The following is a 17,280-nucleotide window of genomic DNA, read 5'->3' as shown; positions in this document are numbered from 1 at the left end:
AGATGTAAGGTTGAAGCGAGTGAATGCCAGCTTCTGGGGGGCCAGGTAAGTATAGGATAAAGCAACGTTTGCATGCCTCTAGCGGTGATTTGTGGTAGTTGTTCCATAGACTACAATGGGGGGCTATATCGTGGATGCTCAATGCATATGTCTTTATTTCCGGGAGCTACAGGGGTGACCCCCACTCGTCTCTATTGGATATAATTTTCTTCTACTAGGTGCTTCCATGCATGTAAAATCGTGAGGATTGGGTTCCCTGGCAATGGAGAACTTGAAATTATTTGCAAAAGATCTCTGAGCTCCAATGGCAGTTAAATCCTGAGATTAATGATGAAAAAGAGTAGGTACCAGCTAATTATGGAAATGAGGGCTTTTGTTTCCTAACTGACCTGAACACATGCGTTGGAGTTGAAAATATCTAAGGCCAATGAAGCCACTTAGCTGTTATTAGATGAGAAGAGACATAGCAGTTATGTTGATTTCACCAAGTGATAAGCGCTTCGCTTTGTAATTACTTTTGACATTAATGCAAAAAATTGGAAGTACATTTTCATTTTCCTTGCCAGAAATGTGAATTCCCCTTCTCTGAGCAAGATTTTTGATGATTTAATCACAGTTTGATTTGTCATCACAGTCTACAAATCACACCACATTAACAGAGCCCATCAGAGGTATTGTTAGGCATTGCTGTCTAACGCAATAGCTAATTGTTTGATTTGGAATATTAAAACCAGGGGCTTTTATTGGCATTCCTTGCTGCAGATCCCTGTATGTGCCAGTGTGGAAATGCACAACACCGCCCAAAGGTAAAGCAGGATCAAGGCCTTAATTTATCTGGTATTTTCTGTGTTTATTTCTTACCAGTTCACCTGCCTTTGAAGCTGTCACCCAGCAATCATTAAGCTAGCCATCTAATACAGCCAAGTTTGCTTATATCAAAATTGCTTTGCTTTATTTATTTATGTGTAGCTTGAATGAGACCTTTTTTAATCTATGGATACCAACTGTTTATTAAGGTATATATAGAGATTTAAATATATTAATAAATACATACACAGAAATGTGATGACTCATTGAACCAATATGGCTAAATTATATATGCATACCAGAGCACAGGATCTGTACAATCTTTAAAAAAATAAAAAAATAAATATATATATATATATATATATATATATATATATATATATATATATATATATATATATATACAGACAGGTGACAAATTACAGGAAAAACCAACATGGTGTCGGGCACCACGAGTCCCAGAACAGCTTCAATGCTCTTGGCACAGATTCTAGAGTCTCTGGACTCTACTGGAGGGATGAACACCATTCTTCCAAAAGATATTTCCTCATTTGGTGTTTTGATGATGGTGGTGGAGAGTGCTGTCTAACACGTTGGACCACTCCCATCAGGATAGAAATGTGTCACCATAGGATAAAGGTTATCACTCAGAATAACTGTGTAATGATTTGCAGTGACCCTTCCCTCTAAGGGGACAAGTGGACCCAAACCATGCCAGGAAAATGCCCCCACAGCATAACAGATCCTCACTGTAGGGGTCAAGCAGTCAGGCCTGTACTGTTCTCTTGGTGTCGCCACACATTCACTCGCCCACTTGTCGAAAATATGGTGAAGGATGACTCATCTGACAATATCACTTTTTTCCACATCTTTAGAACAGTGCCTATGGTTCTTTCTCGTTTTGTCATCTCCTCTTCCCATCTTGATCTAAAATTTAGGTCCTGGTCAGCATTTGTATACATGCCACAGAGCATGATAGGATGTTAATTGCATAATTGTATTATGCAGTACACCTGTTTGGAGGCACCTGCATTCGTTATGTTACTCCACTCATTTATTCAGGGTTTTCCTTTAATTTGTCACCCGTCTGTATATATATACACTCACCTAAAGGATTATTAGGAACACCATACTAATACTGTGTTTGACCCCCTTTCGCCTTCAGAACTGCCTTAATTCTACGTGGCATTGATTCAACAAGGTGCTGAAAGCATTCTTTAGAAATGTTGGCCCATATTGATAGGATAGCATCTTGCAGTTGATGGAGATTTGTGGGATGCACATCCAGGGCACGAAGCTCCCGTTCCACCACATCCCAAAGATGCTCTATTGGGTTGAGATCTGGTGACTGTGGGGGCCAGTTTAGTACAGTGAACTCATTGTCATGTTCAAGAAACCAATTTGAAATTATTCGACCTTTGTTACATGGTGCATTATCCTGCTGGAAGTAGCCATCAGAGGATGGGTACATGGTGGTCATAAAGCGATGGACATGGTCAGAAACAATGCTCAGGTAGGCCGTGGCATTTAAACGATGCCCAATTGGCACTAAGGGGCCTAAAGTGTGCCAAGAAAACATCCCCCACACCATTACACCACCACCACCAGCCTGCACAGTGGTAACAAGGCATGATGGATCCATGTTCTCATTCTGTTTACGCCAAATTCTGACTCTACCATCTGAATGTCTCAACAGAAATCGAGACTCATCAGACCAGGCAACATTTTTCCAGTCTTCAACTGTCCAATTTTGGTTAGCTTGTGCAAATTGTAGCCTCTTTTTCCTATTTGTAGTGGAGATGAGTGGTACCCGGTGGGGTCTTCTGCTGTTGTAGCCCATCCGCCTCAAGGTTGTACGTGTTGTGGCTTCACAAATGCTTTGCTGCATACCTCGGTTGTAACGAGTGGTTATTTCAGTCAAAGTTGCTCTTCTATCAGCTTGAATCAGTCGGCCCATTCTCCTCTGACCTCTAGCATCAACAAGGCATTTTCGCCCACAGGACTGCCGCATACTGGATGTTTTTCCCTTTTCACACCATTCTTTGTAAACCCTAGACATGGTTGTGCGTTAAAATCCCAGTAACTGAGCAGATTGTGAAATACTCAGACCGGCCCGTCTGGCCATGCCACGCTCAAAATTGCTTAAATCACCTTTCTTTCCCATTCAGACATTCAGTTTGGAGTTCAGGAGATTGTCTTGACCAGGACCACACCCCTGAATGCATTGAAGCAACTGCCATGTGATTGGTTGGTTAGATAATTGCATTAATGAGAAATTGAACAGGTGTTCCTAATAATCCTTTAGGTGAGTGTATGTGTGTATGTATATATATATATATATATATATATATATATATATATATATATATATATATATATATATATAGAATAAGGGTTTTCTACTGAATTTGTGTGTTAGCTCAAGTGGCCAACTGCTGTGCACATTTTGCTTTTTCTTTTGAAAATCTGTCTGATTAAATGCAGCGTATTCTTGTAATCACTGCAGCAGAAAGCAGGTGCAATCCAGTGGCTGTGCCTGTGTGCCGTGGTGCTCTACATTTTGCTCTGGATCCCACTGAGCACCACCCACAGCCACCTCAAATCCATTGGCCCTTGAATGGTTGGAAACCCCTCCTTAAAGGGAAGTGCCATGGTATGTGTGGCAAGAGCTCAGTACGTCTCGTGCCAGCCCAAGAAACAGGGAAAGATCAGGGCAAGGATGTGATGAATGAGTAGGAGACACATATGCACACAAAACCCCTAAAATGGGCAGATGCATTTCTTAGCCAACAGTTAGCACATGCCAGCCAGAGGACACAGGTTCATGCAGAGAGCAATGTCTTAACCATGTCCACACACAACTATCATAAAGCAGAGAAAAACAAAGTCAAAGACAAAGTGATCCCTCAACTTCCTGTTTGCTAATGCCCAGGTTGAGGGCGGTACAACAGGGCACATTAGCCTCGGATGTGGCCCTCTGTTTTGCATAGATCACTGCCAAGAATAAAACAACAACAGAAAATGTGTTAATGCACTGAGCACTTGGCAAACACCCAACCACAACTCTCAATGGAGGAAGGAGGACCAAGCCATTCAGTCACTAATTCATCTGTAGATTTCTATTGATATTAAATGTGGCAATTCTAGTCTGTTCTGGTTCAAGAATATTCTTTGAAGACGAGGCAGACCTGGAAAGAGAGCCTGCTGTAGTTATTTGTTTTGTTATTTATGATGAGAAATAATACATATATAACTAAATTAAATGAAACAGAAGGATTGTGATCTATAGTCAAGATATTTGGAGCTCCAGGAATGGCTATACTTTGGTTTGAGTGCCTATGGACGCAGACTCTGACTGGCAGGCTCCAAATGGGCCTCGATCACACAACCACCCATTGTCCCCACAAACTCCTCTTCTTAGCAATGAGGAGCCTCCCTCCTGCCAAGGTCGTCCAACAGTCTCAACTTGCATCAAGTACTAGAGCTAAAAACCTGACAGATCACTTTGCAGCACTTAGTTACCTTTTAAACCTTCGGCAGGTAAAGATACCTCTACTGTCGGAGCTGAAAGTTTCACAGAATGAGGGCGGGTGGATGTACCCTAGCCGGTTTGGTTGATTTAAAAATCTGTCCGAGTAATATGCATGCGCAAAGTGGTTTAGCGGCTGATGCCCAGTTCAGCACCGGGAGCTGTCCTCTCTTCAGCAACAGCGAATATAGGCGCAACTGAAAGTAAACGGTTCATAATAAATCTATACATGACATTCAACATACATGTAAGAGATCTTCATGGGGTTCAAATGATAGATGAACAGTTTTTAAAGGAAATGCTTTTTGTTCATTTCTTAGTTTATTACATGGTTGCTATTAAGTATATTATATTATAACCCATGGCCTCATTTGCGTTAGTTTTCTCGCTTAATTTGTATCACTTATTCCATTATCTTGTATTCTGTATGTTTTGCTGCACCACTCACGGACTGTGTGCACACATGTGCATAGGCACTTAAAACTGAGGAAAGCATTGCATTCATCTTGCAATTATTATATATATATATATTTTCTCCATCAGCAGTGAATGATAATAATTAAAAAGGAGAAATCACTGTAAATAAATAAAACGCGTGTTATTTTACCAGCAGAGTCCCTTCTCAGTGGATCCGTGTGTGGGGAGCCTGAATGTGTGGAGTGGGTGGAGGGCACTGAGAACAGTGTTTAACTGTGTGCCAGTGCGTGAGTGTGTTTTAGAGGGGGGGAGGGAGGGAGAGAGAGAGAGAGAGAGAGAGAGAGAGAGAGAGAGAGGGAGAGAGAGAGAGGGAGAGGGAGGGAGAGAGAGATTAATTCCACCACATTGCTGCCTCTTTCCCTCCAGAGCAACTTGAGGACTCCGTGCAGACAGTAGCTACCGCAGTACCCAACACCCCGAGTCCGCCCGACAGCTCCCTACAACTCACTCAAGGATGGTTTAACTCTGTGGATGGACATCTGAACGACCTGGAATCACAGCATGAACAAAATGACTATATTTGTGTTTTATTGCGTATTATTTTATTTTACTATTTGTTTATTTCACTTTTTACATATGTAGTTAATCCATTTCCGACCAATTACTTGGAATTAGTAGTATTATAATTAGTAGTTGTAATAGTAGTATTTATAGTATTTTATTTAACTAGAAATGATTTTACGCAACTGGTTGGGATCGTGGGAAAGTCAAGGGTAGTTGACCGAAAAAAAAAAAAAAAAAGAAGAAGAAGAAGAAGCTTGAGGCTGTGGAAGCGTCCTTCTCCCCAGTCTGTATACGTCATCTCGTCCATTTCGGGAGCGCAGCGGCGGGCAGGGGCGCCCTGTGTGCCCAGGGAGGCGGCGCACGGTCGGGCTGGATCGGGGTCAGAACCGGACCAGCAAAGCAGCGGCGACTTCTGAGGGGACTGCGGGCCATGAGGGCTGGGGAGTCGGGCGCCACAAGGGTTTAGAGCCGAGGAAGGCAGCTGACATCCAGAGTAGCAGACATGGGTAAGTTTGTTGGGGTTGGGGCTGGATGAAGGGCTGGATCGGCTGCGGGGGGTTCCTATTAAAATGATTATTGTTTTGACTGATTTCTTACCATGCACACGGTAAGTGAAAACAAAACCCGAGTCAATCATCCCCATCAACAAAAAGTTAAAAGTCATTTTGTGTGCGATGTTATTTTTAGCAACTACTGTAACAGGTTAGACGCAGCAGCCTGGCCACAGTGCCTAGGTGTTTCAGACATTTCTCAAAAGCTAGTTTTAGTTCTCGTTGCGTAGCAGCTGCAAATGCAGGGATCAGTGGCCGCGGCTGACAGTTGTCGCCGTTATAGACAGACTCAGTAATGCATTTATCCAACGCAGGTTTAATCTGTTTTGCAGGTTCGATATGGTCCTCAGCTGTTGTTTTTTTTTTTTTTTTTTTTTTTTTTTAATGTCTATGTATGTATGTATATGATTGCTTCATAGTAAGTTTATCTCTGTCTCTCTCTCTCTCTCTAATACATGTGTGTTAACAGCTTAATAAAGGACAGACATTTAAAAAAAAATGTATTGGAGACATGCTGCATATTTATTACTGATATCCTGCTCAAATTCAGATTGTTCACATCCTTTGCTTATACAGATTATGAAGTGGGGAAAAAATGTTTTGTTTTGTGGGGTGTCAGCTGAAAATTATGGAGTTCTGGAGGGACTGGGGTTGAGGGTACCGTTTCTCCCCCGAGCTCTTGGGAGAATTGGTTGGGCTCTCCTTAGTTGGGCTTCCCTTGTCGCTGAGATCCTCATTCATCATACAGACAGAAGAGCCTCAGGATTATTGACACGCTTATGACAGAGGACCAGGCAAGGGTACACACCTGATCTCTGCACTGTTTGCCAATGACTCTTATTAGCAGAATAAGCAGTTTCAAACGACTCCGTGCTCCGGCTATTGGCACACGTGTGAACCGTGTAATACTGCGTGCATTTCAGATTGCCTTCTGGGTCCCACAATGCTGTTGTCTGGCCTAATGACTACATCAAAGGTGCATTTATTGGCATGCCCCAGTGTTCACTCTGACAGCAGACAGGCGTGTGCTGAGGGTCTTTTCTTTTTCCTCGCTCAGTGGTTGCTCATCTGACAGCTTGTGAACAATTAGCCAAGGAAGGAACCTGATTAGATGTCACTTAAGGGGGACGAAGACTTCCTTGTTGTCTGGGGTAACTGTGGGGAGACTCTCATTGCACAACCCTCCTGCTCTGCTTGGGTTGGAACCTCAGGGCTGGAATGTGGAAGTGGTTCTCATGACTTGGAGAGATGCCCAAACCAATCTTAATACTTTGGCCAGCCCTGAACATACCTTAGCCCCAAAATAAACTAAATGGCTGGACACAGGGTTACTGCAAAATGGATTGCAGGATACTGGTAAAGGTGTGAATTGACTTCCAGGTACAGCAAAAGTTCTAATAGAGCTAGGGTTGTGCCAATGGAAATAGGCTAACCAAGACGCAGGAGGCTGGCTATCGTTTGGGCCAAAGAAAATGAGTTGGGTATTTTAATCCCACATCACAACATAATGCTCTCCACAAACACTTTCTTTTCACTTTTCAAACATCATGTACCACCGTAGGGTCTATTTCCAGACCTCTGAGCCTGAACCCAATCCTTCAGCAATCCCAACCCTGCAAAAACAGTTAGGCCTCAGTCACCTTAACGCCAGTCACAATCCACAGCAACCCTTAAATCTAAGTCTGCAACTGAAACAGGGCCAGAAACTGATTCCAATGGTACTGTCCTATCTGTACAATCAGACTTTATTGTCAGACTCTCTTTGTAGCAAAACTCACATCTCTGAGATTGTAGACTGAAGACGTATAACAGTCTGGAAAACGAGGCATGACAAACGCTAGCTGACAAAAGCATTTCGGCTGCTGGGTTAATTAAATTACATTTTTATTACGTGAATGAAATATTTTCCCGAGCTGTCAACAGAGATCATTAACATATATGGCCCAGAACTGCAAGACATTAAAAATATTTTCCTTGTCTGCTGCACTCCATAGAACAAAAAATCACATTTTAAAAGCCTGCACTGTGGCTGTGAATGAGGTCTGGGGGAGGCTGAGCTATATTTCTGTATATATCTTTTTTTGCAAAATAAGAAGGTATCTTTGCCATGATGGTGCAATGCTGCTCATTTCAGCAAAACCATCCTTTAACTGTTTCTAATTAAAATGGTAATACACACTACACAAATCTCTCCCGATTTTCACTCTCCATAGGCAAGGCTTACTGTCTGCCCTCAATCTGTAAGTACTTCACTGGATGGGTAAATACAGAGACTCCAGATTGTCTTTATGTGTAAGAAAGCAGGGTGTATAATTGAGGTCATATATTCTGAATTCAATAAAGTCCTTATGAAACTAGACCCTGGGAATATCCAAGAATACTTAATTTAAGCCTCTCTCCTTAACTGCACTTCCCTACATCTTTTTAACATATATAATTAGTTTTTTAAGTAATTTTATAGATTACCTTGTCCCCATATTTCAGCAGCTTTACATCTGCTGAGTGTTTGGAGGAGTTATTTAAAATGCATATTTGACTGTGACAGTTATTTGTACAAAGGTGTAACTAGATCCTTGCTAAAAAAATCTTGCAACCCATTTCAGTGGTCATGGCAACGCAGAGTAAAACAAAGACAGGAATACCTTGAAGATTCAGGTGTGAAACATACAAGGTCTTAATCCATTTTAAAGGAAACATTATGCAATCCTGTCGGTACAATTCCCTGATCTAATAGTCCCCTGCTTACGTGTTCTGCACTTGCTACTTGGTACATATTATGGTTTAGGCCCCACAATGATGTCCGGTCCAAAAGAGCACAGGCCACCTGCCCTAGTCACCCCGAGCTCTCTACGCCTTCGAGCAGCTGTTTCTCTGATGTCACGTGCATCGTCTACATTAAAAAAACAAGAAGAAAAACAAGTCTCCAACGCAAGCAGATGCGTTTGTGTCACATCCTGCCAAGGCACTTTAGTTTAGCCTGCAATGCAAAATGTCACCCTATCGTTTTCAGCATTAAATCTGTTTCTGCCTCAAAAAACAAAACAAACAAAACAGAAACCAAAGAACAAGAAGATAAACAATGAAGTGGAGAGAGACTGTTGTAGCACCCCTGTTCAGTCACAACTGCGTGCGTGAGAAAAAAAAAGCATGGGATCTAACATTGATATCTTTCAAAATGTTTGGCTAATGAAGCTGCGAACGCCGGCACGTTCGGAGCGGCGCATTGTGAAGGATGCAAATAGTCTATTCATCATTGTTCTGCCGAGCTGCTTAAACGACTTGACACCAGAAAGATAAAGAATGACACTAACATGATGGCGTTATTAAAGCAATCAGAGCTGTCAGTACAGCCTGGAGTGGTCAACCTCTGCCATGCATCTATTAGGCAAGCAGCGCCGCTAATCAGAAAGAGAACAAGCACAATTTCCACGCTCCTGCAGGAAAGCAAGGACCCCCATTCGCCTCCGTCTCTGCCACAAGCCAATCTTCTCACTCTCCTGAATAGATGAACGACAAAAGCACTTAGTAACAGCTATAGGTTATTTTTTTATTTAATTATACAATGATTATTTGATTATTATTGTTGGCGCGTGTGGTTCATTAAAGAACAACGCGGAGAGGGGATTCCAATTCCATCACAGGGGATAAACGAACACCAGAGTGAGTGTACCCTTCCATGCTAATGGCGCACGGATCGGATTGTGCTGTAATTATTCACTCACTTCTCCTTCTCCGCTGATGAGCTGGATTGAAATCAGGCCCCTTTCAGGCCCCACAATAATTCCAACCGCTCCACAATTAATATTCACAAAAAAGATCATCTTGAACCTGATGTCCCTTATCTTTCAGCGGTGCAGTTGAAATGAGGGGCGGTTGCAAGGGGAGGGGGGGGAGTATAAGAACAGTTAGTACCTCTACTGTGTCCCTTTTTGGCTAAATCAATTTTTAAGCTGCTTTGCTGGAGCTGTCAAACCTGCAGCTGAGTGAGAAAGCCAGACCATGAATCCCAACCCTGTGCTTGTGGCTCGCGCTGGTATGCGTGTGTCTGAGTGAGAGTCAATTAATTTACTGCAGATGAGTGCCTCGCCATGAATCAAAGCCTAATTAGATTGCTAGCCGATGGGTATGGGACGGCGATGCGTTTAACTTCAAGCTGTAGATGCCTATATGGCCATCTATATACCTGGACCTGTCCAATATGTATGCATATATTATCCTTGTGGTGTTCCTGCAGGGTTTTGTATGGTGATTATCTCTAAGTGAGTCTTTGGAGTAATGCACTTACTGTCAACGTAATGTAACACTGCAGCATTCACTTGAAATATCAGCTTGTCTCCCTGCCAAAGGAGAAAAGAGCGGACTTTTCTTAGGTGCCAAACAGTCATCCTTCTCTCTGAAAAGTTCTACCACTACCAAAAATAAAAACAAACCATTTCTCACTGCAGGTTAATCATTCAATCACTTTTTATTTAGTATAGCACCTTTCTCAGTGTAGCCACAGAGTGTAAACAAACAAATAAACCAAATAAACAAACCATAAATAATTAAATGAATCCAACTCAAAAAAATATAAACTTTGAGGCACAGAGCTCCTGTCGGTTTGCAGATGTGTAAGAAAGAAGCAGATTTATGATGCATGAAATCCAGGAGTTTGTTGAACTTAGACTGACCTCGACGACACAGCACTGTACTATTATTATATCATTATGTTGTATTGTGATTATGACAGTATCCAATATTCCTTGGTCATCCGCCAATTGCAAGAAAACCCGCCGCGAAAGGATGGCCGTTAAGACGTCAACGAAGCAGAAAAGATATTTTTAAAACCGAAGGCGGGGATGCATGATATGATGCACAGATGTTGTCTGCCATCATTATAATTTTATACCTCAGCTATCTGTAACACAGGATTAAATTTCTTTATTAAATATGTAGTATTCAAATGATGGAAGGAGTCAATGACTGTAAACATATAGGAAACAAAATGACATCCTTGTTATTATTCTCAGCTCTTTTCAAATTCAGGATTATCATACTCCATGGGTATACAATATTTTGAACTAGTCACACAGCAGCAAAGTGGCGGCACACAATTAGACAATGCTGTGGCGGTAATGGAACAGAGCCTTTGTGTTGTGTGTAAATCAGAGAGGCCCACTGTCAGCTAAAACACATCCTGTCACATCTCGTCTGAAAGGATCATACGCACAACCCTTTAGAATGGCATAGACAGGGAAAAGCTTGAATTACTATCAAATGATAAGGTGCATCAATAGTAAAACCGGCATAGAGGGGTTGGCAGGTGCTTTTGAGATGCAGGCAAATGCCTCACTGGCTTCAGAAAAGAAAAAAAAAAAAGCACTCAAGCAAATTGATAGGGCCTTCCGATAGGGTTTTACTTTAAGAACCTCAGGGTGACATCACTGCTCTTTAGGGCATGGTATACATTAAGTTTTAAGCCAATAAGTACTGATTGCCATTAGTATATGACAGTGCTGTTAAGGCGCCAGGAGAAGAAGGTAGAATTGTACTGGTTAAGATCTAATGCATGGCAAGAGAATTCAGAATTAATATGAATGGATTCTGTCCATTACTCCCACACTAATGTTCGCCGTACATAGGTTTTAGACGGTTGGAAATGGGAACAGTGCTGATTTATAACTGAATTAACTGGGGAGTGATTTTCAGCTACAATGTAATAAGTGTTAACCGTTTCCATAGGATTACATTTACAGAATTGATGGCTCTCTGTAAATTGTTATGTGCTGGGTTTCTAGTGCCTCTCTCCTGCACTAACCCATTCACGCCCAGCTGTCTCTGTGTGGAAACAAGAAAAGGAAATCTCGAAAATAACCCCCACTGGAATGCCTAGATCTGTGAAACGAAGATCTGTGGCTGCAAATTCATTTTGATCGGGAAATTTCAGCCCGTGGCTTTGTACGTTGGAACAACCTGTTTTTTCTCTTTTTTTTTCTTCAGTTGTTTTTTTTCTCCACCTGCTCAGCTAGCGTGATAAAAAGGCACTGTGAATGGAAGCGAATGAAAAATGAATGAAAATAAATTAGAAGTCAGCTAGACAAAGACTGCTGCAAGGAAGGGGGAGGCAGGGGAGGTGGACAGCTGAACAAAGACAACTAGGAGCTTGTGCAATGGGGTTTCTGTGTTGTACAGGAAAGCGTTCCTGTTGTCTTTTGATTGAGGGACACCCGCTCAATCACACTCCGTCAGCTCTGTTTGCCGCGGCTGCCACGCATTTCCGACGATCCTTAAATTAAATAAACTCTGAGTCTCCTGTATGTGACTTGAGTCTGCAGGTTGTTGTTTTTCTTTCACAGGAGGATACACACGGCTTTACTGTTTACTGCAAAGTAAAAAACGCCCCCACCCCCCCGAAAAAAAGAAAATCTAAATGTCAGAGATCAATTGCACAGAAAAAAGCAGGCACTCAGGATTCACTCGGAAAAAATGGAGAACAACATGAATTTTCACAGAAATGTACGCCAGCTTCTTACTGTTTCAATCATCACTGCTGTACTAAAAGTCTTCCACTGTGCATTTCTGTATGTCTATGTATAATTATCCTCTCTCTCTCTACTGTTTTTCTCTATAGGGTCTCGTGTTTTCGATGGCCGATTAGCCTTCTCCTTCCTCCAGGCTCTGCTGCTTGTGTTGCACTGCAGGGGTCAGAGGTTGTGCCCTCCAACCTGCCGCTGCGAAGGCAAGATCGTTTACTGCGAGTCGGGAGCCTTCCACGACGTGCCGGACAATGTGTCTGCAGGCTGCCAGGGCCTGTCCCTGCGCTACAACAACATGCAGCGCCTCTACTCCTCCCAGTTCTCCCACCTCAACCAGCTCATCTGGCTCTACCTGGACCACAACTACATCAACAGCGTGGACAGCGACGCCTTCCGGGGCGTCCGGCGGCTGAAGGAGCTGATCCTGAGCTCCAACAAGATCGTGCAGCTCCACAACACCACCTTCCACACCGTGCCCAACCTGCGCAACCTGGACCTGTCCTACAACAAGCTACAGGCGCTGCAGCCCGGGCAGTTCCAGGGCCTGCGCAAACTGCTCAGCCTCCACCTGCGCTCCAACTCTCTCAAGAGTGTCCCCATTAGGGTCTTCCAGGAGTGCCGAAGCCTGGAGTTCCTAGACCTGGGCTACAACCGTCTGCGCAGCCTGACTCGCACCACGTTCTTGGGGCTGCTGAAGCTGACTGAGCTGCACTTGGAGCACAACCAGTTCTCCAAGATCAACTTCTTCCTCTTCCCGCGCCTCGCCAACCTGCGGGCGCTGTACCTGCAGTGGAACCGTATTCGCTCCATCAGTCAGGGGCTCTCCTGGACCTGGACCTCCCTGCAGAAGCTGGACCTCTCGGGCAATGAAATCCAAGCCTTAGACACAGTTGTCTTCCAGTGCCTGCCCAACCTGCAGACGCTCAACCTGGAATCTAACAAGCTCAGCAACGTCTCCCAGGATGCGGTCTCTGCCTGGATCTCGCTGACCACCATCAGCCTGGCGGGCAACGTGTGGGACTGCAGCCCCAGCATCTGCCCCCTGGTGGCCTGGCTGAGGAGCTTTAAAGGCACCAAGGACACCACCATGATCTGTACCAGCCCCAAGCCACTACAGGGGGAGAAGGTGATGGAAGCAGTGAGAAACTACAGCATCTGCAGAGAGCCTCTCACCCTGGTTCCCACTCTTCCTCCAACCACCACCACCACCACAATGGCCACAACCACAACAAGGAGAAGCCCTCCTCCCACTTCCCAGGCACCGGCCAGGCCCAGGTTCCTGCCCCACCCGACCACTCCCAGACTGGGGAAGGCAGACTCTCACGATGCCGTGCCAACAGCGCCCCGCCCCAGCGTCCTCTCCTTCACCCCCGAGCCGGAGTTCGAGCACATGTCCTTCCACAAGATCATCGCGGGCAGCGTGGCGCTCTTCCTGTCAGTAGCCTTGATCCTGCTGGTGATCTACGTCTCGTGGAAACGCTACCCGAACACCATGCGGCAGCTGCAGCAGCACTCCATGGGCCGCAAGCGCAGGAAAAAGGCACAGGAGACTGAGCACAACCTTACCCCTCAGTTGCAGGAGTATTATATGAACTACAATCCCACAAACTCTGAGACCATGGACGTGCTGGTCAATGGTACGGGGCCCTGCACCTGCACTATCTCTGGCTCCAGGGAATGCGAGGTATGATCCGCCACCCTCCTAAAAACGCTTTCCACGGCTGGGACGAGAGGTAAATCTTTTTTAAAGGAGGTTATGTGCGGTTTGAGGGCAGCGTTTCCCGATCCTGGTCATAGAAATGCCCTTTGTTTCTGTTTTGCTGCTCCAGTCTGAAGTCTTAATCAGTCAGGTGTCATACATATGTGTGTGTGTGTGTGTGTGTGTGTGTGTGTGTGTGTGTGTATGTGTACATGTGTGCGTTTGTTCCTGGAAAAAGCAATGGTTGTGCAGGTTGAAGGTCTGAGTTAATTTCGGCCAGTTTATGGGATGATAGTTGACACAGTTATCAGGTTATAAATCCAGCGGCACATTGAGTGCATCCATTTGTGCAAGTGGTTTAACAGCCTACCTCACCCTCTCACCATCGTGTGAGCAATTAACGCCTCCTACAGAAGCCGGATGAAAACAGGAGTTTACAGGCTGCTGCTCAGAGTGTCTCTATAAATGTTGCTCACTGTTATTCTTCACATGTCTGTAACCCTCTGGGGCCTTTTTAGCCACTATTACTGGAGATGTCACAATTCCTTGATGTATTTAAATCTGGGCAGTGTTTCCATACAAATGCATTCTGCAAGATTTCATTTCTTGCCCATTGGACAGCGCTGCTTTTGTGACACGTTGCTCTGTTATGACTTTTTTTTTTGTTGCTCTTGCTGCTTTAGAAAAAACAACGTAAATTGTGCTGAATACCGAAACCGGAGTGTTGATTTGAAAAGAAACTATTTGGATGTTATTTTGCATCTCCTTTCATAATCTAATCCATTATGCATAAAGGAAGGTTACACAGTTTGAGCTGTCTTATCAGATCGGGAAGCAGGGTAAATAATGGGCAAATATTCAAATTAACATTCGCCGAGCCTAGCGGAAAATGATTACACTTTGTGGACTAATACGGCCTGTAGCTACAGAGATTTATTGCAATTCTACTGAAAGAGACACTTCAGCCTTGTCAATCTGTCAGTCACATTCATTCCAGACCACTAGTTTTATGGTAATTTAAAGGAAGGAAGCTTTTAAACCAAACCTGCTGAGACTGGCAGGTACAATCACGTCCTCTGTGTGTGCAAAATCTGCAGATTCATCTGGGATGTTGTATACATAGTTAAGGAAGGTTGTGTACAGTATGCCAGGAAAATATAGTTTTTATAAAACTTAAAGCCCATAATTGGATTGTATTGCAATACTTAATTGTATTGTTTAAATTGTAATTAATGTGGTTGCAGGGACACAACTGAATTAGAAACATATGGAAGATGATTAGTGATGATGAACACTAAAATAAGAAAATAAGATGCACACAGAGGGAGGTTTTCTGGAGGGACAGATTTATAGGTCTTGTCATAGGTCTGCTTAAGTGTGCAAGGGATGGAAAATGTAACCAATACATTAAATAATTACTTAATTTATGGATTTAAAAAATGAAGGCTGGAGCAATGAGCAGGGGCATGGCAATCTTTGACGACCTAATTTGGGGTACATCGGCTACAACACAATCCAAAAACAGGCCACTTACATGTCTTGCTTGTCCCTTGCAGAAGAAAGTAATATGTGCTAAAAAAACATACTATCAATGTCTTTATTTGTTTGTTTTGTTTTTACAGCAATGACACCTGCAGAATCTGGTTGAATAATTTAATTATGTGTTTCATTAATGAATTATAAATTATGAACTAAAATTAACTGAAGAGGTTCCCAGGAGTGTTCTGGAAAATGCTGCAAAACACATAGGGGGGAAAATGACATCCCAGGGTTGAGCACAGATTGCAGTTAGGAGTCACATGTGTAGAAGCAATATGGGTTCAGAAATCATTTGTATGGGCAAAGTGGAATCAGTCCAGTATGCCAAAAACCCAATTTAATAATCAAAAAATCACATCCTCTTAAAATCCCAAAAGATTACCATGCTTTAAGGATCCAAAACTTAAAAATTCTGTTTTTGGCTTTTAAAACAATGCAGAACCTGTTACCATTTTATTCATGATTATTTTTACAATAGAAAATCTGGCACGTATTAAAATGCCATCTCTTTAATTTATTTATGGATATTGGGGGTCATTGCTTTGTACACTGTTATATTTTTTGCCACGTGACTAAAATAATCACTCTCAAATTGTGTTGTATGTGTAGAGTAATACATTTAATCCAAGTAGATGTTGTGGACAATTATCCCTGCAGCTTCGTATTACCTAAAGTAATTACTAAAGTGTAAGAGATAAGCTGGGGGGACAACGGCTGCTTTCTCATAAGCAGGAAGCTTTAGAGATCCATTCATTATTCGTGAGTTTCAGTCCACTTGCAAATTGTTAGTTGGGGCTTCTCATACTTGGCGCGTGCTAAGTAATGCAAAGACAGACAAATGAATAAATAAAATATACCACACTGTGAAAATGTGGAGGTGAATGTTCTGAACTGCAGTAGGCAATTTATTTTGGGAAATTATAAATACTTTACAGCTCCATGTTTCAGACATTTTACCATATGCAAAAGCAATTATATGTATCCAAATCCCCGGGCCACCAGAAACAAAAATCAAATAGAGCTCTGCATTTAACCAGCGTCTGAGTTTTTCGTGTAGCTATGCATTATTTAGAGAGCTTCCAAAAGCTAGCCCCCATAGAGACGCATTTATATGACTGTTAAAAGTTTAGGTTGGAGCAGTAAGTTACATGTCACGTAATTGAAGAGGCATGATGAGGTTCCTTGGGAAAAGAAAGCCCACAAGAAGACAGATAAAGCAAATTCCTCTCGGGGGGAAAAAGTGTCTGCAATGGGCAGATTTTTTTAAGAAGGAGTTTGGACGCCTCAAAACGATTCTAAATGAAAACGTTTATGCTTTTCTGCTCCCTTCCCAACGCATGTAATTCTGTGTAACTTGAAAGATAGTTTTTATGCATCATTATTTGTCTGTTTCAGTCGGGGCAGTAAACTGGCGTTACCCCACTTATACATTTATGTGCAGTGCTGCGGGGACTCCTACACCAAGACTGCCAAGGGAAAAAGCAAGCAAGCAAACGAAACGTGACCATATACATCTGGTATTAAAGTTTAGCCAAGAAAACATGTTGGAACCTCATTGGAATGACAGGATAAGCTATGCTGATTGATGGAGTGTGATGTTTAAAACCTTTGCACCTACTACTCCAGTGGCGCACTGCTATCTTGTCCCAGTGTGCTTGG

General features: G+C 43.0%; 1 protein-coding gene across 1 annotated transcript; it reads left to right on the top strand.

The window, feature by feature from the left end:
• The first annotated feature begins 5,819 nt into the window (after positions 1-5,819).
• Positions 5,820-14,110, top strand: LOC136758329 (leucine-rich repeat transmembrane neuronal protein 4-like). The gene is made up of 2 exons (XM_066712577.1): positions 5,820-5,823; positions 12,479-14,110. Exons 1-2 carry the CDS (start codon positions 5,820-5,822, stop codon positions 14,071-14,073), a joined length of 1,599 nt encoding a protein of 532 aa, XP_066568674.1. The 3' UTR covers positions 14,074-14,110.
• Positions 14,111-17,280: the final 3,170 nt, after the last annotated feature.

Source organism: Amia ocellicauda, chromosome 9 (assembly GCF_036373705.1).
Source record: "Amia ocellicauda isolate fAmiCal2 chromosome 9, fAmiCal2.hap1, whole genome shotgun sequence".
Taxonomy (NCBI): domain Eukaryota; kingdom Metazoa; phylum Chordata; class Actinopteri; order Amiiformes; family Amiidae; genus Amia; species Amia ocellicauda.
This window is presented reverse-complemented; position numbering and strand designations above follow the sequence as displayed.